Below are 25,457 nucleotides of genomic sequence, written 5' to 3' on the forward strand. Positions count from 1 at the left end.
CAAAGTGTCTATAAGAAATATTTTCATTTCAATTCTATAGATGCAAAAGCTCCCTAGAATTGGAGGGATTTGGTTATACCCATGCCACCCTCCGACTTGTACTCTGCTCCCCTCCATGCAAACAGATTCTTTGGAGATTGACACGTTTCCAAAATAATCCATTAAAAGGGTGCAACAAATTGATGAACTGCTATTTTAAAAATGGGAACGTCCCACATTCTCCCTCGCTCGGTTTCCTTCGTAGAATCATTACCCTTCTTTGATTGACTACTTTCAAGATATTCCACCAAAACTGTGGGCTAGAGAGTTGAATTTCAATTCTCAAAGTGAAAATGTGTAAGGGATTCCCCCATTCAGTTCAAAATGATTGCTAAAGCTCTGTCGTGTGGGAGGGGGAATCCCCTCCCTCACCGTCTACCTTCATTGACTTTACACAGTGATGAACAAACAGTGGAACAACACAATAAGATCTGAGATACTGTCATTTAGCCATTCATATTTCCCTGAATGTCTATCCTTCTTAAGTTTTATTTTATAGAAAAAATGAAATATTTCATCAGAAGTGTGCATACCGATTAATTTAAAGTCTAAAAATGCAAAATCTCCCTCCTATGATGGGAGGATATCACTCCTCCTCCTCTCCCAACGCCTTCCCCCGCTCTACCGTGCAAATATCTGCTAAATCCCCCCCCCCCCCCCCCATCATGAAAATGTACGTTCTTTGATGCATATGATCAGAGTAGTCACATGTATACTCAGGCAGAGTAAATTTGCCTGTCATTATAACCTCAATGTGAAAAAATGTTGACAATTTTTGGCATTCTAAAGAGTATTGATTCTTCAATTCCGCTACGCAAATACTCGCTTCAGCTTACCCTCACCACATACGATGATTCCAGTCCGTGTTCAAGTTTGACATTTAGAGGTAGAGTAGAACCAACGTAATTTGAGTTGTTTGTATACCAAGAATTGTTTTTGTTTTTCATCCTTCTCTTCTTAACGTGGTGTGTATTTTTCTGATATGAGTAAATAATTCGTGGTTGTAATGCTCGTTTACTGGTTCATTCATTGTCGTGTTTGAATTAATCAAGATCATGATCACAACAGATAAGGTTTACGAGCAACACATTTCTACACAAGGCATGCAGCTGTACATGACATACAAAGTACCTCTAAATTTCCTTTTGTGAAATGTATGACAGGGGGTTAGACTTCTTTTCTTTTCAATTTTGTTCTAATGAGCAGAGCAACTAAAAACATACAAGCAGAACGATAGATTCTTAAGCAAACTTGTACACAGGGTCTACAAGAAAATTACTTAGCGAGCCTTTGGTAGTTTACTTTGTTTTCATGGAAAAAGCAACTTTGCCATGTATATGCCGCTGAGGTATTGTTAGATTTTTCATCTCAAAGGTCAATTATGGGATCATGCACAAAAAAAAAAAATCATTAAAACAGCATTTTTGATCGATAATTCAGCAACTGCAAACCTTCCACTAAAGCCATCATTGGTTGTTATACCGACATTGATTTGATGCAAGTAGTGCAAGTGTTCTTTTTATTCTTTGTCACGAGACCATGAATGAAATTTATGAAATTTATTTACGTGTGCGGAAATGTTAATGATCTAATCTGCATTTTATCTTCTGGGATGATACCATGCAGTGTGGAGCGAACACATGTGATTTAAACATTTTTCAAAGCTTGATTTTTATATTACTTATTCTTTAATTTCAGGAAGATAAGAACCCAAAACAAATAAAAACTATTGCAATCTGTTAAAGAATAAAGGGTTCCATCTGCATCAGAATGTTTCAACACTGAAGTTATTTACCTCCGGTGACCAACTAACAACAGTGCACGTTAGAACAGACGTTCAAAATCATTGCAACTGTGATTTTCATATCACTTTCAAGGACAAACTAACAGAAGAATTTAATACGCGATGATATATTCAACGTCTCATCTTGCAGGCATGTAACCGTGTAGATTTGACAGGCATAAGAAACCAGAAAAAAAAAAAAAGAAGACAGTGTCAGGCTGTGCTCAGTGCATCATATACGCATCATAACAGCAGACATGGATAATCTTCATGAACATCAATAACGAAATAATTTCCAATACAGGGGCGTCACCAGCTTTTTTTCAAGGGGGGTGCGTTTTGACCCTAATGTAACGAGATTTTTTTTTGGACAGACATTTGGAATATATATAGGAAGCTCTCAATCCCTAGACTTTTACTGTTGTTGAGGGAAACCAAGCGGGGAAAGGGCACCGGCGTAGCTAGGATTTCATCTTTTACAGTAAAAAAACTACCATCTGGAGCTATATTTTTTCGCTTTGGAAATGAAGGGGGAAGGGCGCACCGGGCGCAACTGCCGGCAATTAATGGCAGCAACATCAGGAGAAAGGCATAACAATTAAATGCGAGCGAGCTTGAATATTTTGACATTTTACAGTAAAAAAAACCCCAGCCGTTTGTTGCTATATTTTTTCGCTTTGGAAATAAAGGGAGGGGGCGCACCGGACGGAACTGCTGGCAATTACTGGCAGCAACATCAGGTGAATAGCATAACGATTAAATGCGAGCGAGCTTGAAAATTTTACATTTTACAGTCAAAAAGCTGCCGTTCTTAGCCATATTTTCTCGCTTTGGAAATCAAGGGAGGGGGGCGCACCGGAAGGAACTGCTGGCAATTACTGGCAGCAACATCAGGTGAATTGCATAACGATTAAATGCGAGCGAGCGAAGAGAGCGAGCTTGAAAATTTTGACATTTTACAGTAGAAAAACTGCCGTTTGTAGCTATATTTTTTCGCTTTGGAATTTAAGGGGGAGGGGGCGCACCGGGCGGAACTGCTGGCAATTACTGGCAGCAACATCAGGTGAATTGCATAACGATTAAATGCGAGCGAGCCTGAAAATTTTACATTTTACAGTCCAAAAACTGCAGTTCTTATTTTAGCCATATTTTTTCGCTTTGGAAATTAAGGGGGGGGGGGGTGGAACGCATGCCACCGGGCACAACTGCTGGCAATTACTGGCAGCAACATCAGGTGAATTGCATGACGATTCAATGCGAGCGAGCGAAGAGAAGAGAGCGAGCTTGAAAATTTTGACATTTTATAGTAGAAAAACTGCCGTTTGTAGCTATATTTTTTCGCTTTCGAAATTAAGGGGGGGGGCGCACCGGGCGGAACTGCTGGCAATTACTGGCAGCAACATCAGGTGAATTGCATAACGATTAAATGCGAGCGAGCTTGAAAATTTTACATTTTACAGCCCAAAAACTGCCGTTCTTAGCCATATTTTTTCGCTTTGGAAATTAAAGGGGGGGTGGAGCGTATATGCTACCGGGCGCAACTGCTGGTAATTACTGGCAGCAACATCAGGTGAATTGCATAACGATTAAATGCAAGCGAGCGAAGAGAGCGAGCTTGAAAATTTTGACATTTTACAGTAGAAAAACTGCCGTTTGTAGCTATATTTTTTCGTTTTGGAAATTAAGGGGGGAGGCGCACCGGGCGCAACTGCAGATAATTACTAGCAGTAACATTAGGGGAATTGCATAAAGATTAAATGCGAGCGAGCGAAGAGAGCGAGCTTGAAAATTTTACATTTTACAGTCCAAAAACTGCCGTTCTTAGCCATACTTTTTCGCTTTGGAAATCAAGGGAGGGGGCGCACCGGGCGGAACTGCTGGCAATTACTGGTAGCAGCATCAGGTGAATTGCATAACGATTAAATGCGAGCAAGCTTGAAAATTTTACATTTCACAGTCCAAAAACTGCCGTTCTTAGCCATATTTTTTCTCTTTGGAAATTGAGGGGGGTGGAGCGCATGCCACCTGGCGCAACTGCTGGCAATTACTGGCAGCAACATCAGGTGAATTGCATAACGATTCAATGCGAGCGAGCGAAGAGAGCGAGCTTGAAAATTTTGACATTTTACAGTAGAAAAACTGCCGTTTGTAACACTATCTTTTTGCTTTGGAAATTAAGGGGGGGGGGGCGCACCGGGCGCAACTGCAGACAATTACTGGCAGTAACATCAGGGGAATTGCATAAAAATTAAATGCGAGCGAGCTTGAAATTTTGACATTATACAGTCCCAAAACTGCCGTTTGATGTTATATCGTTTTTTGCTTTCGAAATTGAGGGGGCGCACCGGGCGCAACTGCTGGCAATTACTGGCAGCAATATTAGGAGAATTTGAATGCGAGCGAGCGGAGCGAGCGAGCTTGAAAATTGTGATATTTTACAGTACCAAAACTGCCGTTTGTAGCTATATTTTTTGCAGTAAGGGGGGGGGGGGGGGCGCACCGGGTGGAACTGCCGGCAATTACTGGCAGCAACTTCAGGAGAATGGCATTACGACTAAATGCCAGCGAGCGAGCTTGAAAATTTTGACATTTTACAGTCCAAAAACTGCCGTTTGTAGCTATACTTTTTCGCTTTGAAAATTAAAGGGGATGGCTAGCAACTGATCAGTGGGAATCAGTGGAAATGCTGGGAGATGATTGTTCCAATCCTTATGGGATTCATTCAAGAGTTCATTGTATATCTATTGTTGTGTGAAAATGATTTGCTTCAGAATGGTCTCATATTCAAGTAATGTGCAGTTTAATGCTTCCAGGTTAGCGTCCCTGGTCAGTGACGGAGCATTAATCTGCACATTACTTGAATATGAGACCGTTCTGAAGCAAATCATTTTCACACAACAATAGATATACAATGAACTCTTGAATGAATCCCATAAGGATTGGAACAATCATCTCCCAGCATTTCCACTGTTTCCCACTGATCAGTTACTCAGGCCCGTAGCCAGGATTTTTCAAGGGGGGGGGGGTGCGGTCACTAAAAAAACGGACCTTCGGTACCAATATCAATGATGACACACACACACACACACACACACAATTATATATATATATATACATATATATATATATATACAGTATTCATCGCATAATCGGACAGGTTGGGAGTAGCAAACACGGCCCCTTTAAGCGAGGTGCCCGATTTCGCGATGAGTACTCACCATACACTAACGGCATACGACATGTACATGTAGTGCACACACACACACATGCATACTGACGTACTGTACATGTTCATGAATACACAACACGCTACCCCTCGGCGCGACCCTCCAGCTCTCCCTGCATTCTCGCAATGATGTAGAGTACTATAAGTAATCGCAACCGGGTTCGATTCTTCTGTCAAACACGCGTGTACACGTAATCAATGTCAGCTCATAGTCTAGATTCATAAAACGTTACGTATTCGCACATACATTGAACCCTTCTCATCTTTCACGCTCTCCCTCCCACTCTCTCCCCCATTTCACTGAATACGTAACTGTTCATAGCCCATTTCAATCACGTAACTTTTGCCCAGTCACAACTGAGGAAGATTGTGACGTACACACAGATCACAGTGTACAGCTGTATTGAAAGTTGAAACCAAAGACAGTACATAGATAACAAGATACGAAGGCGCGCGATAACAATGGACTTTGCCCTCAGAGTGTATGACTGAGATTAAACAACGCACACAGCCTGGGCTGTATGAGCGAGGCATGTTTTTTTATTGGATGTGAGTCGAGTAGGAATTGCAAGCGAGCACATGGCTTTGCTTATGTAGGGGAGAAGAATGTTCGCGAAGGCATGTGCTTTGCAATGGCATGGATACCTGTACACGGCGCTTTCGTGGCTATGCATGTACATGTACTGGATGGACGGAGGTCAAAACACACCAATCCGAAGCTTGCTTTGTAAGTTTGTTGTAAACGACAACTGATACGGAATCTTTGAAATATTGTTGTGGTATTTTGGTAGATTTTTTGTGTAAAATATTAACAAAATCAAAGATCGCTTGAAGAAAAATTGTCCCGTTTATCAGAGGTCCCCGCCCGATTATCCAGTGAAAATAACGTGCGTTGGAAATGTTTCTGGGAAGCGTATATCATTTAAGCGAGGATCCCGATTATCAGATGCCCGATTATGCGATGAATACTGTATATATATATTGTAGTTGTTCCGCGTATTGGCAGTACTAGAAATAGCAATAATAAAGTCACAACAGAGGAATGCAGGGAATGCATTGATAGCCAATCTTGATTTAATGAATAATCCGAATTTTCGAGGAACCTTCCTCTTCTTCAGGGATGACAGTGCGAATATTCATTAAATCAAGATTGGCTATCAATACATTCCCTGCATTCCTCTGTTGTGACTTTATATATATATATATATATTATATATATATATATCATATACATATATATATATATATATATATATATATATATACATATACATATATATATAATATATAGTATATATATATTCTTTGGACGACCGAACTACAAAAGTTGTATAAGAATTTGCGCGCGAAGCGCGCCGCAAATTGTGAATTTTGACTGTTTTAATGACGTTTTAAAGTCTCGAGGAAATTTGTATTTTTGTCTGTTGCATGCAATCGCGTTACGGTATTTCATCTAGGAAATAGTAAAAACTCATTTTGCCAGGAAGTTGCAAAGTTTAATTGTGTTCGAGACTCTGCGCGCGTAGCGCGCCGCAAAATTGAGAATAGTGATTTTCCTGGTGTTGTTTTAACTTTTATGTTTTCTATTGTATACCCGCGTTAGCAGGCCTGAAGCCTGGTATGCGAGTTTGTCAAAAACGAAAATAAATAGAAAATTTTAAAACAAAATGAATTGTAAATGTGAACCATTTATATTTTGCCTCCTTGTGGTAGGATATTTCCAGCATTTCCGAACTTTCAAATAATCATTTCAGATTTAATAATATTAAAGGTAGTAGATCCGATTCGCAAACATCTCCAATATCAGTCAAATGTCATATTAACCATCATGCTAAGAAGGTTTTCTTTGTGAAATTTGGAGGTCAGTGAAATTCAAAAATTAAACATCCGTTAGCCATTGGAAGAAGTTGAGTGCAATTCAGACCTCAGGCTTAGTGCTCAGATGTTTTCCTATTTGATTTGATCTGTCTTACTGTGCACACTAAGATATACATACTGGAATGGTTATTTCTTATTTATTGAATTATAGTAGCATATTTGGTTACTAGCTGTCTCTAGGCATTTTCAAATTTGGGCTGCAAAGAGATCCACTACCTTTAAGTTAGAAGAGAGATAAGTAAATAATGATAAAATAAACAAACAAAAAAGAATGAGTTTCTTTTGTAATACTATCTGACAAACTTTTTACTTTACCATTTTACTTCATAGCTCAGACACTTTCCATTCTCTCTCATACCCTCTTTATACCCATACATTTAAATGAAATACAACTAAAATGAGTTTGCGTGCCTGCATAATACTCTTTGGAAATTATAAGTGAGAATGTTCTTAGGTTATGGCTCACTTTAAAATGAGAACCAATAGAACTGTCACAACATGAGAAAATGTATAAGTAATAATCAACAGTACATTTCCGAATTTGGCCTGCAATGAAATCCGCTACCTGTAAGTTAGAAAAGAGATTAGTAAATAATGATAAAATAAACAACAAAAAAGAATGAGTTTCTACCGCCGTATCCAGAACAGAGCCTGAAACGGTGCAGGCTCAAGAAATCGTTTGTACTAATACGTCTTGAAGTACTGTGTGATACTGTTGACTCAGACTTCTACAAAGCTGTAAGTGAGAATTTTAACCCAATCCGGCTCATTACCTGTGTTTTTTAATGAAAATATGAATAAAGAATGTAAATTAAATAACGACGCGTCACAATGCAGTCTAACGCTCTCACAATGTTATCATACATAGGGTTTTTCCCTGACTGTTTTTACTCCGGAGCTCTTGCAATATTCAGGCTTTTGTAATACTATCTGACAAACTTTTTACTTTACCATTTTACTTCATAGCTCATTATTACATTCTCTCTCATACCCTCTTACCCATTACATTTAAATGAAATACAACTAAACTGAGTTTGCGTGCCTGCATAATACTCTTTGGAAATTATAAGTGAGAATGTTCTTAGGTTTTGGCTCACTTCAAAATGAGAACCAATCGAACTGTCACAACATGAGAAAATGTATAACTAATAATTTGTTGGAACCGTAAGCAATGCCAGCTGAAGGCGAGTAGGCAAATGTGTTTAAAAGCATTAGATTATGCACGGAGATCGTACAGTTACTTGATAGATGATCTTTTCTCGAATGTTGGTACTAGCAAAAGGGCTAGAAAAAGCAGCTATTATAATTCGTTAGGCATGCATAATGGCCCAATGAGTGTTACAAGAGAACTGGAGTAAGACAGGTCTTTCATTTTGTTTTGTCTCTCCTGATCGTTCGTGAGAAATGCTAATTCATGACCACCTTTTCACAATTTGATTGGAGCATGCATTCATAATGGAAAATAGTTGACAAAATAATCTATCCCCAGGCATTATCATGCCAACATGTACTTATATATACATGTACTATATCTTTGTGAGACGTAGATATAAAATGTCTCAGGTTTTCGATTATAGTAATTTCGAGGAAATTTCTTTAATTTTTATCATATATGTAAACTTGAGGCTATTAGATTTTCATCCACTTACCTCTGTTCCTGTGAAAAAATGCAAGTGTCAACCACAATGTCATCCACGAATCGCACGTACTCGGGCGGCCAGTGGAAAAAAAAAATACCGGTCACACGCGCCAAGGGCCATGGCATGCAGAGCCAATATAATAATAGCTCGCACAAATTGATACATAACATTTGTGTTTGTGTGCATGGGGACGATCCGATGGTTCATACAACAAAAGGGTTTCGTACAATTATTTTTAACATTGTTAAACGTGCTCTTCCACATTTACGTAGCATATAATGTGTCTTTATATTTATTTGGATTGTTATCTTGAAAATTGCTAAAAACCGTTATTACGAAAAAGTGGACCTTTCAGAATTGGGGGGGGGGGGTGCGTACGCACCCGACGCACCCCCCCCCCCCCCCCCCTGGCTACGGGCCTGGTTACTAGCCTTCCCCTTTAAGAGGGGGCGGGACGCCCGGTGCGCCCCTCCCCCTGGATCCGCCACTGGTAGTCAAGGGTGTCGGTTTAAGTTCATGACTGGGGGAGGTATGACCAGCGAGGTGGCGTCGAAGTGACCAAGTATGGGAATTAAGGATGTCCAAAATCTATGTATATAGTCAACACTGTATAGAATACACTTGTACTAGTAGATAATTATGTATAAAATCAGTGCTGCCAGAACCAGGGGTGCGAATTGCTTTTGCCCACGATTTTTTCTTTTTTTTAATTTTTGTCCCCGATGCAAAATTTCAACCAAAAAAAAAGATAAAAAATAATAATCATTTAGTGTCCGGCGTTGAGGTCGCTCGCAGACTGAAGGTTTTTTTTTTTTTTTTTTTTTTTTTTTTTTTTTTTAGGGTCTGAAGGGGGGGTGCGTTCGCACCCAACGCACCCCCCCTGGTGACGCCCATGTCAATAGATTAGGATTCAGAAAGCAACAAATCATCACACATGTTGAATAACGTAGTACACGAAGCGAAATCTCCAACAAATTTCTTTATATAAATCACAAAACTGGAATGGAGTCTTCCGTTGTGTGACATACCGGCAGACATTGATAATCTTTATGAATATCAATAAAGCAATAATTTCCAATATATTAGGATTCAGAAACCAACATAATTCACCCATGTTGAATAATGTAGTATATGAAGCGAAATCTCCAAGATTCTTATCAATCACAAAACTGGAATGGAGACTTGACGTCCCGCGACATTTTGCACGACTTAAGTCCCCATTGCATTTTTGTGATTTGTAAAAAAAAAAAATGGAGATTACACTTCGACTAGGTGAATAACAATTTACATCAGTTTATGAGTTTATAAGTTTTATTTCTTACATTATGTCAATATATTATTATTTACAATATGGGTGATAATATACTTTATTTTCAAAGGAAGTAAGATAACTTAACTAGAGAAGAAATCATGAACAATGTGAAACCTTCTTTCAGGGAAAGGGGATGTTCTTCAGGTATATTTCAGTACAGCAACGATAAAGTGACTTTTAATAAAACACAATGCCAACCTCAATGGATGAATGAAAAAGGGGGAAAATAGGCGTACATATTTTGTTTGAGGAGGGGATGATATCAGAAGCTGTATGACTATCATTCATTGTCCACGCCCACACTGTAGGTATAAAAACGCATTTTAGGAGAGCAAAAACCTGCTAGACCTAATATAAAGTGAGACACTTATGTTATGGCCAGTTGTCTTTTTTCCTCGTATAATTACAGCCATGTTGTTGCTTCTGGTGCACACAAGATACAATACACGTGAAACACTTATGCTTTGCTTTTGAGATATAAGGCAAGTACAACAATGATGACGTGCACAATCATTGGGCGGGAGGCACACATACATAATATACAGGAGCATCCATGAGTATCACTTCCAGCAGAAGGCACCGGAGCAGATTCGTTTAATCGTGACTTAGTTAACAATCAACCTTTGACATTAACACCGATACAATTGACACAAAATGTTACATGAAAATAATCTCTGAAAAGTGTTTGAAACATGAATATAAAACGACAAACTGTTCACAGACTTACCATGATGTTCATCTGTTTTACAGGCAGTGACCCGACCTCATCAGACGTGGTACACAACCGATTTTAATAGGGGTACGCTTGTACCCTTCATACCCGGAACCTCAACATCGGAGTTGGTACATAAACTTTATGCACTGACTCCCCGGAAAAAAAAAAAAATGGGGAAAAAAAGAGGAGGCTCTATACGGGGAGTGCAGTCAACCATGTGCAAGTCGATAGAAATACATTCAAAAGGTACGATCGAATGTTTTGTTCGAGATATTTGGGCACACATATTATGCGCCATTGCTTTGAAGTCTCATTCTGGTTGAAAGAAGCGACATGCACGCCATGATACACACATAGGTACATACATAGGGCTTACAGGTAGGCACAAATATGTGTACAATAATGGTATACATTGTATGGAAGTAAAATGGTATACTATGAGAGATTGAATGATATCTATTTACACCTATGCTACATGATACCCATTGCAAAATACGGGAATACCCATCTCTGGTTTCAGTGACAAATAGCTTCTTGAAATCCACAATGAGATCTATAAGTGAACAAATATTTCAGCAAAATGAAAATAAAAAAGAAATCGAGAAAAGTTTAGTGAACTTTCGTGAAGTGCTATAAGTCTACATCGAAACGAGACAGTTGTGGCGCTGTGGGAGCCAGAAATTGAAGAGGATATGATGTTTGAACATAAAATAGTATCAATAAACATATAGTCTTATTACAACTAACATGCATGACGTCATTGCAAATGGAACTTTACAAAATATACCACTGATGGCAATATCGTGCTGAATACAAAATCGGGGACAAAAGATTTTACTTGCACGAGGCGGGTTCCTCTTCAGCGCTATTCAAACAGCAGGACACAATGGGTGGACAAAAAAGTGGGGGTTTCCCTAATTGTGGGTGCCCATGCGTGAGAGTGTCATGGGTACACTGTAGTACACTTTAGAATAGAAACGTGTCGGAACGTCGTGGTACATTCGTAATCGTACAGGGGAAAAAATCCATTTTTGTTTTTATTTGTTTGTTTTATTTCCATCTGTGCTAAATAAAATGGCTGGATTGTCCATATTCGGCAGCAATAGCTGGTCTTCCATGGGGTCCAGGTGGATGTTAGGCGGGACCACTTCAATGGGCTACGCCCTGCTCTTTGCGATGAATAAATGAAGCGGGATCTTTTACGTGCATGAGTGGTGACTCACACATGGGACCTCCATTTTTGCTCTTCCCTCCCTGGTCCTAACCGAGGGACAGAGTGTTTTGCCTCTTTACTACAGGGGACTGTATCTAATTACACACAATAGTGGGACCCGGGCATCGAACTGCGGGGTCCTTTGGATCATGAAGCAGACGCGCTATACCGACTGAGCTTAATCATCATCGCAATATAGCAGATAATTATGCATAATTATGCACAAGCAAGGACTGGATAGAGCACATCCCGATCAACTAAAAGCAATAAACAGGGCTACACCCAAGAATAAAAGCCAGACATAATAGACTTGCAGGAGACAAAGCATTCATGAACATCATCAACAACAACAACAACAACGGCAAATCATCAGTTGAACATCAAGCGAAGACGTAAATTCTAGTCCTCATATTTTCGTGTTTAATAGTGAACCTACAACTTCTGTGTTAACAGTTCTCAGAGTACATGTACGTGATATTTTGTATATACATTGTAGTTCATTTCTGTCTTGTTATGATTGTCCTCACTTTTTGCAATGAAGGTTTGGAGGGATAGTACAGTATTGATTGAGGTTAAAATTAAGCTCTAACATTTTGCGAGATACTTAGAAACCACTTTATGAAATGTTACAAAACATGTTTCAAAGCATATACTTCTAAGAGGAATTCAGTGTTTATTTGATGAAAGTTGGTTTTGAAATGGCCGAGATTAAAAAAAAAAGCGCTCCTGATAAAAGGCGGGTCCCACATTTAATCAAGATCACTTTATTTGCATTTCAAAACCAATTTTCATCAAATGAACCTTGAATTCCTCTTAAAATTTATGGTCTTTCATATTTCGTAAGAGGTTCGTCACCATCTTTAAAAAAAAGATCATCATCAAAAAACGCTGGAAACTTCAAACTCCATCTTAACTGAAAATGTACCATCCCTTTAATGGAAATTAACCAAAAGCAAATTGTTGAATTGAAATAAAGCTGATGCTTTCGTTCGAAGTTGCTTCCATTTTCTTTCATTCTTTATAAAATAGAAAAAGCAAGAACGAAATAGGTATAATAGAGTTTTTTAAAAGATTCTACATTATTGATCCTGCATTATTGTTATCATGTTTAGTATTAATGTCACTTTGGTTATTGTTGGAATTCTTCTTTGTGCTAAAAATGTGAAGTATCATAATGACAGTATGCTGATGATGTGTAAATCTTCCTTGAGTTTGACCAGAGTGACCCTTTTAGTGTTGAACACACTCTTAAGGCACTGCCAACATGTGTTGGAAATGTATGCAGGAATTGATGGCTGAGGACAAGCTGAAATTCGGTCAAGAAAAATAACAGAGTTTCTTGTTCTTGCCTTCCACCGCCATCTTCAGCTTGAACATCAGAGCCCCATTTCATTAAAAAAAAAAAGGTTGATATTATGCTTGCTACTCTGGTCTGAATGGCAATTATCATGGTAACGACCAGAATCCATGACAGCTTCTTGATTGGCTGTTGCTCTGGGAAATTGTCACTCCAGCAAAAGGTGCTATCCTAACATCTTTTATGAAACGGGGCCCAAGTCATCGAACTTACTGTACGGTAGATTAGCCTACTCTCCCATAGGCCTATTATATACTGGCTATTGTGATGCACAATCTAGGAATTTTTCTTCCGAAGCAAAGACGGGCACTCATGTTTCACAGATCTGCAAGTCAGCTAACTATACATCAGATATCTATGAGGATCAGGATTTTCGTCGATACTTCTGCTTCAGTCCTTGACTTAATATTATTGCGACTTGACTTAATGTTATTGCGACTTGACTTAATGTTATTATGCTCTTCTTGGTGGAATTAGTCAGGCTGATTTGGATCGATTGCAGAGAATACAGAATGCTGCCTCTTGACTTGTGTACCATATTCGTTCACGTCTTATTATACGCCACTCCTCTCGTACGTTACAAGTTCATGTCTTCTGACTTTCGTGTCGCGCACCGAACACCATTGTGGCCAGTGTGCCAGAATTCTGTTTGGCATATTCTACTGGAAACTTTACGATGAAGAGTACGTCGACCTTCCTACAACCGAGGAAGTGTAGGCGAAGCATGTTGCTCAAGGCTTTTCAGACAGATGGAACTTCCACCACACACTGGGAGTCATTAACATTAAACATTGCTTTTCAGGCCCCATACCATATCACTCATTAAGGATCCGCCTAAGACAACTACAACGAAATTTTCGCAATAGAATTGCAGTTTTGGAGGTAGTGGAAACCATGCCTCGAGTTCATGACTTAGATGTTGGTAGCAACGCGAGAACAAATAATATGCGCTCAGTGAGATCCCCCTTTGAAAATTCAAGGCCAGATGCTTCTAAAGAACGGAATTGAAGCAGTCGTAAAGAATTATAATGAACAACACCATTTTTCGATGCATAATCTATTCGTCACACGCACTTCCTCGATGTGCATATTATACCAAAAATAACTACTAACTGAGCACACATACTCCGGGGATTTGGGAAGTGTTTGCGTGCCAAACATGGCTCCAAGACAATACTAACGGGTTCAGCGGTTTCGAGAACGAGTCTATGTACAAGAAGAGGGGGAGAATGAGAGCCACACATTCAATACATCATTAAACAGAATTGGTGATTGTCATTGTGCTTTTACAAAGCCAACTATCATTGCATGCAACGTCAGAGGAAATTATCCCTTTTGTGATTGAATTTGGAGTTTTCTGTTCACCAGAAAAAACAACAACAACAAAACACTGCTAAACTAGAGAGGGGCCGTCAAAGGCGGCAGACCCACGCCTTGTACAAAGTCGGGGTAAACATACTGTGCATTCGGTCATCTACCAGAATTCGGTCACTTAATTGCCAGTGTCCTTTATCACCAGCCAGTGCGTTCTACCAAAGATCGTACACTGAAGTGTACGATCTTTGGTTCTACAGTCACATCACACGCAAATCACATCATTTCACATACGGTAACACTCATTCACCACAGGAAAGTCCTTTAGTCTCCTCCAAAAATCCATCGAAAATCCCAAATTCCACCGTCAAAAGTGCAGATTCGGAACTTTTCCACGAATTAAGTCCAGTTTTAAGAGTATTGTGTACGCGACGGGTCGCCGAAAAAGCGCTAAAAATCGAGAAATACGCCGTTTTCTTGCGGGATATTTTGCTTATAGCAAGCCGAGAGTGTGTTGATATCAAAGGTCGTATGAGTGTACGATCTTTGATGGTATCCACAAAAGCGCAAAAGAAAAACAAAATTTACGTACCCCCTAGGCAATTACCCCTATGATTAGTGTCTACGGGAATTATTCAATGCAAGGGTTAAATGCAAATGTCTACTGCACCAGTATTCGGTCACCAACGAGCGCCGCAACGTCCCCGATGCTATTTTGCACCAACAGGGTAGAGCGCGATGCATTTTCAGCGGCCTTGCACACGCATTGACATTGAGCGCGCATATCGTGCAGTGTGACTGCGACCGAGCAAATGCTCCTCCAACGAAAAAAACAATCAATTTTTATTTAAAAAATCATCAAAATACGGGCCAGTTTGTGACGACGGAGAACGAACTTTCATAAATCCAGAAGGACATAGTCCTTCAAATAGGCCTAAACGTAAATTTCGGAATTCTTACGAACATTTGAGCAGCGAAGTCCGATCGTTTGGGAGTTTATGTTTTCGTATGGTAGCGGAAAATCGCAAAGTGAGAAACGGGAAATTTTCGGAGTGGTCACTATACCATGGGGTCAAAACTTAAAGGTCGCACAGAATTTGCAAGGGTCAACCGATTATCACCAAAATCTAATAGATTCTTTCCTGTCATTATCCAGACATCCCCTGAACATTTCGTGCAAATCCGTTTACCCGTTCTCTTGTTATCTTGTACACAAACAAACAAACACACAAACAAACAAACAAACAAACAAACAAACAAAAAAACAAACAAACAAACAAACAAACATACGGAACCCTTTACATAACCCCCTGCCGATTTTCATCGGCGTGGGTAAAAAAACAACAACCAGGAACAGCCACCTTGAAACTGCATGCGGCGCGTGAAAAAAAAGAACAAAACAAAACAAAAGGAAAAATGCGTACATAGACTCGCCTATAGTGAATCCTCCGAAGGGTTGATACCGAGTAGCACTCTTTTGTTCTCTAAAGTTTATTCCCCCCCCCCCCCCCCCCACTGACTTTGCCTCAACACGAAATTTTATACCACCAAGATGCCCATTTTTTGTGACTTAGAATACTACACATTATGGTTATCCTGTCATATTTTAGAGTTGCTTAATTTGTCTTTTGAACGGCAGGTACATGTGAATTCTTAAGCTTGCTTACGCATTTTGTACTTTCACGGAATAATGTCGTATACTTTGATTAAAGGCGTAATTTACCATTTGCAGATGAAACAAAAACCCAACAGTAGTGCTTTAAAACAGTTCTAAAATGTGAGTTAGTGATAGAAACAACCACTGTAAAAAATTTAAGCCATATAATCTATCCAGTGTTTTGAAATACATAAAATGTGAACAACAGTTATAATACAAATGTTAACGGTTTAGTCTACATAACTGTAGACTAAACCGTCTACAGCTATGGTTTAATGGCAAATGGGAAAACACTAATATCTCCTTATGTTCTAGGATTTATTGTGAAAATCATATATGGAAGGGTGTTTTGTGATACAACAGACCTACACATATGCATCACATGTGATATCTTTATATATATATATATATATATCATTGTTTTAATTACTGCTCCCAAAAGTAACAAGACCTTTAATCACTTACATGTTTCTCTTAGATTAATATTTTACCGTAGGTTACTGTGTTCAGTTGATTTTTGTGTTACGTTCATAAATAAAAAAAGAAATAAAGGAATAGAATGGATCAATCAATAAATCAATTAATCAATCACTCGATAGATCAACCGATTAATAAAATGTTGTCATAGTCAGCATATTTCATAGCCATGCCGTCAAGTTGCCTGCATGCAGCTGCCATATACGATCACTTGTGGATCCCAAAACCATCAGTAGACCCCCAGCAGGATCGAATACAGCTGGCTTTCCAAAGGTTTGTTACTGTGGCTTTTTTTTTTCTTTCTCGTTTGCAAACAACGTTCACTGTCGAAAAATATTGAAAAGGATCGTTAATCTGAAAATATTGAAAAGGATCGCTACTCTGTAAGTACTGATGGGGTCTCTTAAGAGACAATCCGGAAAAAAAAAGTTTCTTAATCCGAAAATGAAAATGAGTTACTTCGAAGACAAAATAAAACTTTTGCGAGTGAAAAACTAAAAGAAACAAAGCAAACGTTCATATGCCCCTAAGCTCCTTCTCTTCCTTCTCCTCCTATTCATCATCATCAGTGGACCGTGTACGACAACACTTCTCAGTGGGAGGGTAGGGGGAGTTAAGTGGGCCAGTCTTAGGCGGAAAATTAAGTCTTGAGCCGAAGTTAACACGACACAATCGTGAGATGGCGCTAAGCCATGATATATTTAGTTCTCGTACTTGTCCAAGGGTTGTCCAGTCCTGTAAAATAAATACTTTTTATTCTCCTAGAGATATTCTTGTGTAAACACACACACAAACAACCAACACAAAACAAAACATTGAAATACGAGAGAGATTCAATGTCTTTTATGTTTCATGTCTAAGAGGAACAAGTTTTTTTTTTTTTTTAATTCTTTTGCATGGGGATTTTAGACCAAAACCAAATGGAAGCCCTTAAAGGACCTATGCAATGCATTTGCATGAAGTTGACTTGTGTTATCATTTTTTTTTTGATACCCTGGTGATCACTTAGGTGGCCACATTAAAAGCTAAATATGTGCCATGTAATAATTATCATTTTCTTGCTGTTCTACTTTGTATATAACTTGGATACGTCGGCGACCAAAATAAATGAATAAATTAATTAATTAAGAACTTAATAAAAAATGAATAAATGAATAAAGATAAATAAATAAATAAATAGATGAATAAATAAATGAATGAATAAATAAATAAATAGATAGTTAACTTCTAAACCTAGACTCTGTCGATGACATTTTTCTTACAATGTGCGGTTTGCTCCATTTCTCCCTTCATGAGTATTCCTTTAATTTGACATCGATGTATAGTTTTATGCATTGTGTTCTGTTGTCAGTCATGCTGAAAAAAAATAATTTTCAATTATATCATTTTCTTTGGGAATGTTCAAAAATGCAGAAATTAAAGAAAACTGATAGCGAGCTGAAGCTAAATTAAAATAAAAAGATATTTCATAGCATTGCGATGAATTTTCCTTGCCTCTTGCGAACTTTTAAAACAATAAATGTCGGGCTTATACATAATATTCTATTCAAAATAAATATGTCTAGATGAATTGAGAGAGATATCATCGTTTGATTACTTGTCCAGTAAAAAGTAGTTATAGTGGAATGTGAAAACAAGAAAAAGAAACCTAGTTTACAATTAAAGAGTTTGTTCGCAAAAACCGATAAGTCCATTTTTAAAGATTTTGAATACGGTCTCTGTCATAAAGTACAAAATAATACCTTTTAAATGATATATTGGCCACTACATATAAAGGTACATTTTTGAAGTTATGGTCAAAAGAAGCAAAAATTTTCTTATTATTCTCCTTGTTTTTCTTGACTTTTAATCGCAAATATCTCCATTTGGCAAATATGGATTTATCGGTCTTTGCGAACAAACTCTTCAATTATTATACAAACTCGCGGGTAACTTGATTAACCTGGACGCAAGTGTAATCTGCAACGATCAATAATTATTGTGCAAATCCATTCAATTCCGCTCATGAAATTTATGATCAAGCAAGACTTAAGTTTGATTTTCGTCAACAGTAAGGTTGGCAGCACATCATCAGAAAGGCATGAGTCCCACCTCTCTGCATCCATTGAAATGTGATTACTTGACAGAGGCAAATCAAAGCCGTAGGACGCCCTCTAAAAGGAGGAGATAGGATTCTACTCCTTGCGCTATCCTTGAAAATTATCAAGTTGAATAAAGTTAAGAAGAAGAAGAAATGAAAACGAAAGAATCATAATGCAACTAGATCCTCAGTCCAGCATATTGTGATGTCTAGCCATAACCAGTGATCTCTATGGAAATAGTTATAGAGATCAGTGAGCCATACTGGGGCATTTCATTCTCTGGTTGCTCATCAATAGATGGCGCGATTCTATTTTGAAGGATCTGTTTGACCCTATTTCACATATCATTTCACCGCGACCTTTCATCAAGAGTGAATGCTCATCGACTACCCGTCACACATTTTGGTCCTCAGATCCTTGGAATAGCGCCATCTGTTGACAAGTAACCATGGAGTGAAGTTTGATGCAGCCTGCGAGATTAGCTCTTTCGACTGAGTCCCTGGAGGGGAGTTATCGGCAGCCAACAGGGACAGTCGATTACGTAATCTCATGTCAGAGTCGGTAATGCAGGCAGTACCATAGTCTTCGTATCGCCGAATCGTACCATAGATTACGTTTTGTTCTTCCTAGTCTTTTATTCAAAGACCTTTGTGCTCTCTGCAACGAGGCAAGGACGACTCCCTGTTCGCATGCCTTCCAAAAACTGCGGCTAGACTGCCTTTGACAAAGGCTAAGATCTTCATGTCGTGTCGGCCCCGCCTCTTTTATGTGAAAATTGTATTATGCTTATGTGCGTATGAATTTGCGTGATCACCAAAAGGAATACCGACTTCTTTATTAGGTATTGATTCAGTTGTGTTAATCCACTGCGCTCTTTCATACCTATACCAGTACTTTACACGCATATTTGACCATGATCATTATGAATAATAATGGTTTGATCTATACAAGGAGCTTTTGAAGCTCCTTGATCTATACAACTTTCAGCAATCAGTAATCTCCAAGTCCATTACCTGTTTAGTTGATGCACATGAGATCGTATCTCTGTAAGTGCTCCTCTGTCTCTCTCTTTCTCATTCTACGTTATAATGTACTACGATTCATTATGATGCATGTATAATATCAATTAAGAGTATATACGAATTGTTTTACTGACGCAAAGAAATAAGACGCTATCCCATGAGGCTTTTTTTCTCTCCAGAATCATTTGCCCAAAACAATAATCGTCAAAGGTATAATAATGGTTCAGTTTTCGGTGTCACTATACACCAATGCTGGCGTCAGTGTAAATATTAGGTTTGTGCTTTATTACTGTAATCTCCAGATCAATCTTGTTTTTATGATGAGTAAGACTGCCCTGTGACTCGTCATGTGTAATCATTTTATGAAAAAAAAACACTCGAAAAATTGTCATTTCTCTATTGGTACCCTCTACATTGCTCTAATACAATGCAAACAAGCTTTGGTTGACACAGGGAGGTTAGAGCTCCCCTGGTTGACATTGAATAAAGGGATGGTACAGTATTGGTGGAGCTGAGGATTTGGCTTTTAACTTTTTGCGAGATACCAAGAATCCACTTATGAAATGGCACGGTACAGTGCATGCCATTCTAAGGGGAATTAAAAGTTGATTTGATAAAAATCAGTTTTGGAATGGATGAGACATCCAAAACAGAGTAAAACAAAGCAATCGTAATAAAATGTGGGTCCCCCATGTTATTAGTATTTCTCTGTTTTGGGTATATCAGCCATTTCATAAACAATTTTCATCAAATAAACGTTGATTTCCTCTTGGAATTACATGTTCTTTAATATTTCATTAGATTTTTCTCATTATCTCACCAAAAAATGTTAAAAACCTGAAGTTAGGTCTCAACCAAAAATATACGAGGCCTATACCCGCAAGAACATCATTGCATATGTCCAAACACCAAATTTGATGTACGTGCTGGACAGCAGACTAGCGGTAATATCCTCCGCGAATGAGATTCCGAATCGTCTGCTATGGCGCGCTGTTGTTATTCGAGCAGCCTGAAGATGTCTGGTAATATTCCACTGCTCAGTCATTGAACTGCAGTTCGAGAGCTGGCCGACCCTCGCTCGCACCGTTCGTTCCCCCACGTCGCTCCCACACTCGATCTTGCAGACTTGTGAAAAGGGCTGGTAGTCCAGATATTTTCTACCAAACAGAGGCCGAGCTAAGCTAGACGAGACGCCTAGGCTGAAGTTCGTCGACAAAAAAGTCTTGGCAATCCTGTTCTCTTTTTATTTTCAAGTCACGCAGTTCAAAGTAAGTGACCATCTCTGTCTGCCAATATTATTCTCGACCCCGTGCATGCCATATGGCCTTATGGGTTGCTCCTCGATCCTCACCTTCGGCCTTCGCGTTCGTGCTGTTTTTCTTTTTTTCTTCTTATTCATCGTCAATCATCGTCATATTCTTCTACACCTCTTCTTCTTGTTTCGGTAAAGTACTGTACATGTCACGATGAGGTGTACGAGCGAATCTTTGCATTTTTTATCCAGTACGTCTGTTGTACTATTTACTCTCTACTGATATGATCAAATTGATCATGTCTCATCATCAACCGAATCGTAGTTAGAGAAATAACTTTGTGCCTCTGATGATGTGTCAGAGTCAATTATTTTTTATTTTAGTGGAGGTGATGCTTACTTTAGACAGAATAGTATATATGGGATGCCACAGCGGCGCCAATGTAATTCTAGAAAAAGAAAATTATGGTGCATAATCATATTCAATGGTATGGTGGGACCTCGACCAGGCCAGGAGGGAGGTGGGAAGGGTGGGACCCGTGGCCAGTGCTATGCATTTTGTTCCCCAGGTCCAGACGATGCGGGGCCACCGACACGATGGAGGTTGTTGGCTAGCTAGGGCAAGGGCAGGTCAGCAGGCGGGGAACGACATGGCCTGGGGTGGGCTTGTTGGGCAGGCACATCTCACAGGAAATCCAATGCAATAACCGGACTCTTCAGCTCCACGTACATTCCATAGCTCTGTTTGGCTGTCTGTCTGTCATGTCTGTCTGTCTGTCTGTCTGTCTGTCTGTCTGTCTGTCTGTCTCTCTATGTATCTCCCTCTGTTTCTCTCTTTCTCCCTCTCTTTCTCTCTGTATAATTCTATCCAGCAAGCCAACCCTTTATAAACCTAACTTATAAACTATCGTTGTCTATCATCTGTCACTGCTTTTTCATGTGTGTGTCTGCATGTCTTTCTGAAATCTGCCTGCAAGTTGTTGGTTATCGTATCAACTAGCTTATATCAGCGACTTTAAGACACGTAACTCCTTGCTTTTATTTATATGATTTCATCTTCATATTCATGACTCCAAGCAGTCCATGTACTGATCCTGCATGAGCTGTGATCGCTGCCAGTTAGAACTTAGAAGCCGAAAGTGAAGTCTCTGTTCATGTTAGGCGTATATACCCCATGAATATGCCACCTGGCCTTTTGTGGATTCAGGAATATGCTTTTGGGAAAGAAAAACAAAAACAGAAATTTGAAATCATGATATGACTTGACATAACATGACATGACATAATATAGCCGAGTAGGTTGACCTGTGCAAACAAAACCCAATAGCCCAAGTTCCGACAGTCGTTGACCACTGGTGAATTCTAGTAACATGCACTACTATGCAGGAGCGATTGGATAATCAGCCAAGACAGAGACCAGTAAAACTCCTTACTGTAGTGCAGTGTAAGTGTATATAATTGATATTCCATGCGCGTGTTACCGAGTGAAACATTTTTAATACGAGTTTAGGCACCTCGCCGGTTCCGGGTTTCCTGTTTATCCCACTGCTGAATGTGTTACATACCATGTTAAGAGTCGATAGGACCACGCCGCATGGCGAGCTATCCCAATTGAAAGGTGACTAGTCTCGTTTTATTGCTGGTATCGATTTATTTACCTGGGGTTAGTCGTCTTATCAGTGACATTCAGTAGGATGTGAACCATTCCGCAACGCATTTCGTCCAATTTTATCTTTAAAATGACCCCGAAATGGAGTGTTATGTCATTCAGTAATGTTATTAGCTGTCTTTTGGAGAGGTAGTGCTGTACAAGGAGCTATTAGCAAGGACATGAGAGTCTCACCCCCCTGCTTTTCTATGAGGAGTGTCTGTTTGTGATTGTTAAAAGTATGCCTGAAATTCAAGACTATAACTCTTGCGTTGACTTGACATTCCGGACCCTGTTACGTAATCTCAAAGCCGATGGGAGGAAAAATTTTCCCCATGCCCTTGCCACGTGCTTTTTGTAAAGAAAGAAAGAAAAAAGATTTAACGCATCTTGGTTTTTAGAAAAAACAAACGTTCAGTCTGTATGTAGGCTTGGGTTAGGCATGAGGCGAGTGTGGAAGCATATAGCAGGGTGTTCAGATGCAAAAATTGTACTGGAACGGTATAGCTATACCAAAACGGTTTGGTTAAACGATGAATTTACAGATACACGTCTGACCGCTGGCCGAAACGATGTTTATCGCGAAACGACGGTCCAGGGAGGTGGGGACGGTGCACCGTGAGAGCGTCGTTTCGAGCTACCGGTCGGTCTAAACTCAACTAGAGAAATTTTGAAACCTCCACCGCTTCATGTTTATCAGGGTTATTATTATCATAATAATGATAATAATTCCAAAGACCATTGAATATGTTATTTCGTGCTAACGATATTCATCCTATTCCTACTTTATACTAGAAGGAGCCGTCAGGCGCCTTGTTTGTTTGCGTACATTATGAATATTGTACATAATGATCCATCCTTTATGGTAAATGTTAATAAACAACAACATCAAAAACACTAATAATAATAATAATGATAATAATTTGATAATAATGATAATAAATGTACTTGTAATAATGATAATGATAATAAACATAATAATGATAATAATGATAAAAACAACAGCAACGACAACTAAACATATGACATGCCCCAAGAGTGTCAAATTCACAGGAATTGAAAGACACGCATTAGCGTTGGGGTCTTTCAGGTGGAGGTAAAGGGTCGAATGTGATTTAAAAAAAAAGAAAAGGGAAAAAAAAAAAGATCTGACGGAGGAAAAGGAAAGAAGGTTCTGTGCATAACCATGCAGGGATAAAATTAGCCCGACCAGACCCCGTGCGAATCACTGATTTGGAAGAAGAGTGACTGAAATTTTAAAATGACTTCACGATAACTTTGCTTTATGCAACTCACAGAAGTAACGGACACACGTTTATAGATAAAATATATTAACTGCTTTCTTCATAATTACATCCAACCTTTGGTTATATGTCGAGACAGTTTAACTGCTTCTCAGAAGGTATGTGACATTAGGTCCATAGATTTTATACAATCATGTATCCTAGCGTTGCAATACATTGCGGCGAATATTCGAGACATATCAGCCTTGATTGCAATGTCCCGCCATGTTTCAAGTTTCTTAAGATAAAAAGAATGAAATCAAGCAGATCGAGTGACAGAGACCATTTCAAAATTCGCCTACGAAGAAGATAATAATATTCGTGGCATTATATCGAAAGTCCGCAATGATGATTGCATGAAACAATGCTATATAGAGTAATAACGAGTAGACACGGCGTGCAAAGATTCAATGTCTTGCGGTGATTATGTGATGGCCTCACGAATCTTCCAAAGAATTGAGCACAATTCTCTGCGATGTATATGTTATTTTCTTTCTGTTTTAAGGTGAAATAAAATCCTAAAGAATTGTCAATGTTCTCACTGAGTTGCATTCTATAAAATTGTCCGACATTAGCGTTGTCCCGGTGTAGCGGGGCCGCTAGTATACCGGGCCATGCACAAACTTCAAAATGGCCGTCTTTTGGTGGCCCGAACGGGCAGCTAATAATATTCAAAATGACTCTCTTTAAAAAAGATATAGTTTCTTTCATTTCGGGCCACCACATTTCTTTTTCGGGCCATAAACGTTTGAAATTGAAAGATCAGAGAAAAAAAAAATAGGATTAAGTCCTGCATCAATCTGTAGCAATTATATATGAGAAAAGGGTGTAGTTCCTAAGTAATCGACCTAAAGTTGTTGGTTTTTTAAAATTAATTTTCCTGCATGCATCAATAACAGAGAGAAAAAAGATGAGCCTGCGAGGTCATGACGTCTTTACATCATCCATACATGTACTCGCGAAAAATGTCAATATTTGTCTAAAAGTGTGATACTGAAACATTTCCAAACTTTATGATTTCAGTCCGATTTTGGAGAGACATCTTCCGTCCTGTCCGCCCAATTTTACTAATATTAGTTTTATCTGTCGTGGCATTACGCTTTTATGAAGGACACAAACCAGGGAAGGAACTCGCAGCACGGCCCAGGTCTCTTTTCCCCTTGTAGATCCCTGATTTGAGGGACGAATTCCCTGTGATGCGGCTGCCAGCTTCATTTTGGCACAGCTGGCCAATCTATCAATCATATAAAGATGTTTGCAGAATCAAGCAGGCATTATGTCTGTCCTAAGGTATCATTCGCATCTGCAATTATATTTAAGTGGGTGACATCAAAGTGGTCTGAGCAAGCTGGATAATTACAATATGGCACCTATTAAAGGGGATGGCTAGTAACTGATCAGTGGGAATCAGTGGGAATGCTGGAGGATGATTGTTCCAATCCTTGTGGGATTCATTTATTTAAGAGTACATTATATATCTATTATTGTGTGAAAATTATTTGCTTCAGAATGGTCTCATATTCAAGTAATGTGCAGTTTAATGTTTCTAGGTTAGCGTGC

At 39.0% G+C, this 25,457-nt stretch overlaps 1 protein-coding gene across 1 annotated transcript in view; it reads right to left on the minus strand.

The window, feature by feature from the left end:
• Positions 1–10,659, minus strand: part of LOC139720913 (uncharacterized) — a 36,133-nt gene extending 25,474 nt beyond the window's left edge. Inside the window, exon 1 of the mRNA XM_071632240.1 lies at positions 10,606–10,659. Within this exon, the coding sequence (XP_071488341.1) occupies positions 10,606–10,617 (12 nt within the window). The 5' untranslated portion in view covers positions 10,618–10,659. The remainder of the gene's footprint in view (positions 1–10,605) is intronic.
• Between the last annotated feature and the right edge of the window lie 14,798 nt (positions 10,660–25,457).

Source organism: Diadema antillarum, unplaced genomic scaffold, assembly GCF_040938485.1.
Source record: "Diadema antillarum isolate AM-2024a unplaced genomic scaffold, OU_Dant_1.0 scf00000134, whole genome shotgun sequence".
In the NCBI taxonomy this organism is placed as follows: Eukaryota; Metazoa; Echinodermata; class Echinoidea; order Diadematoida; family Diadematidae; genus Diadema; species Diadema antillarum.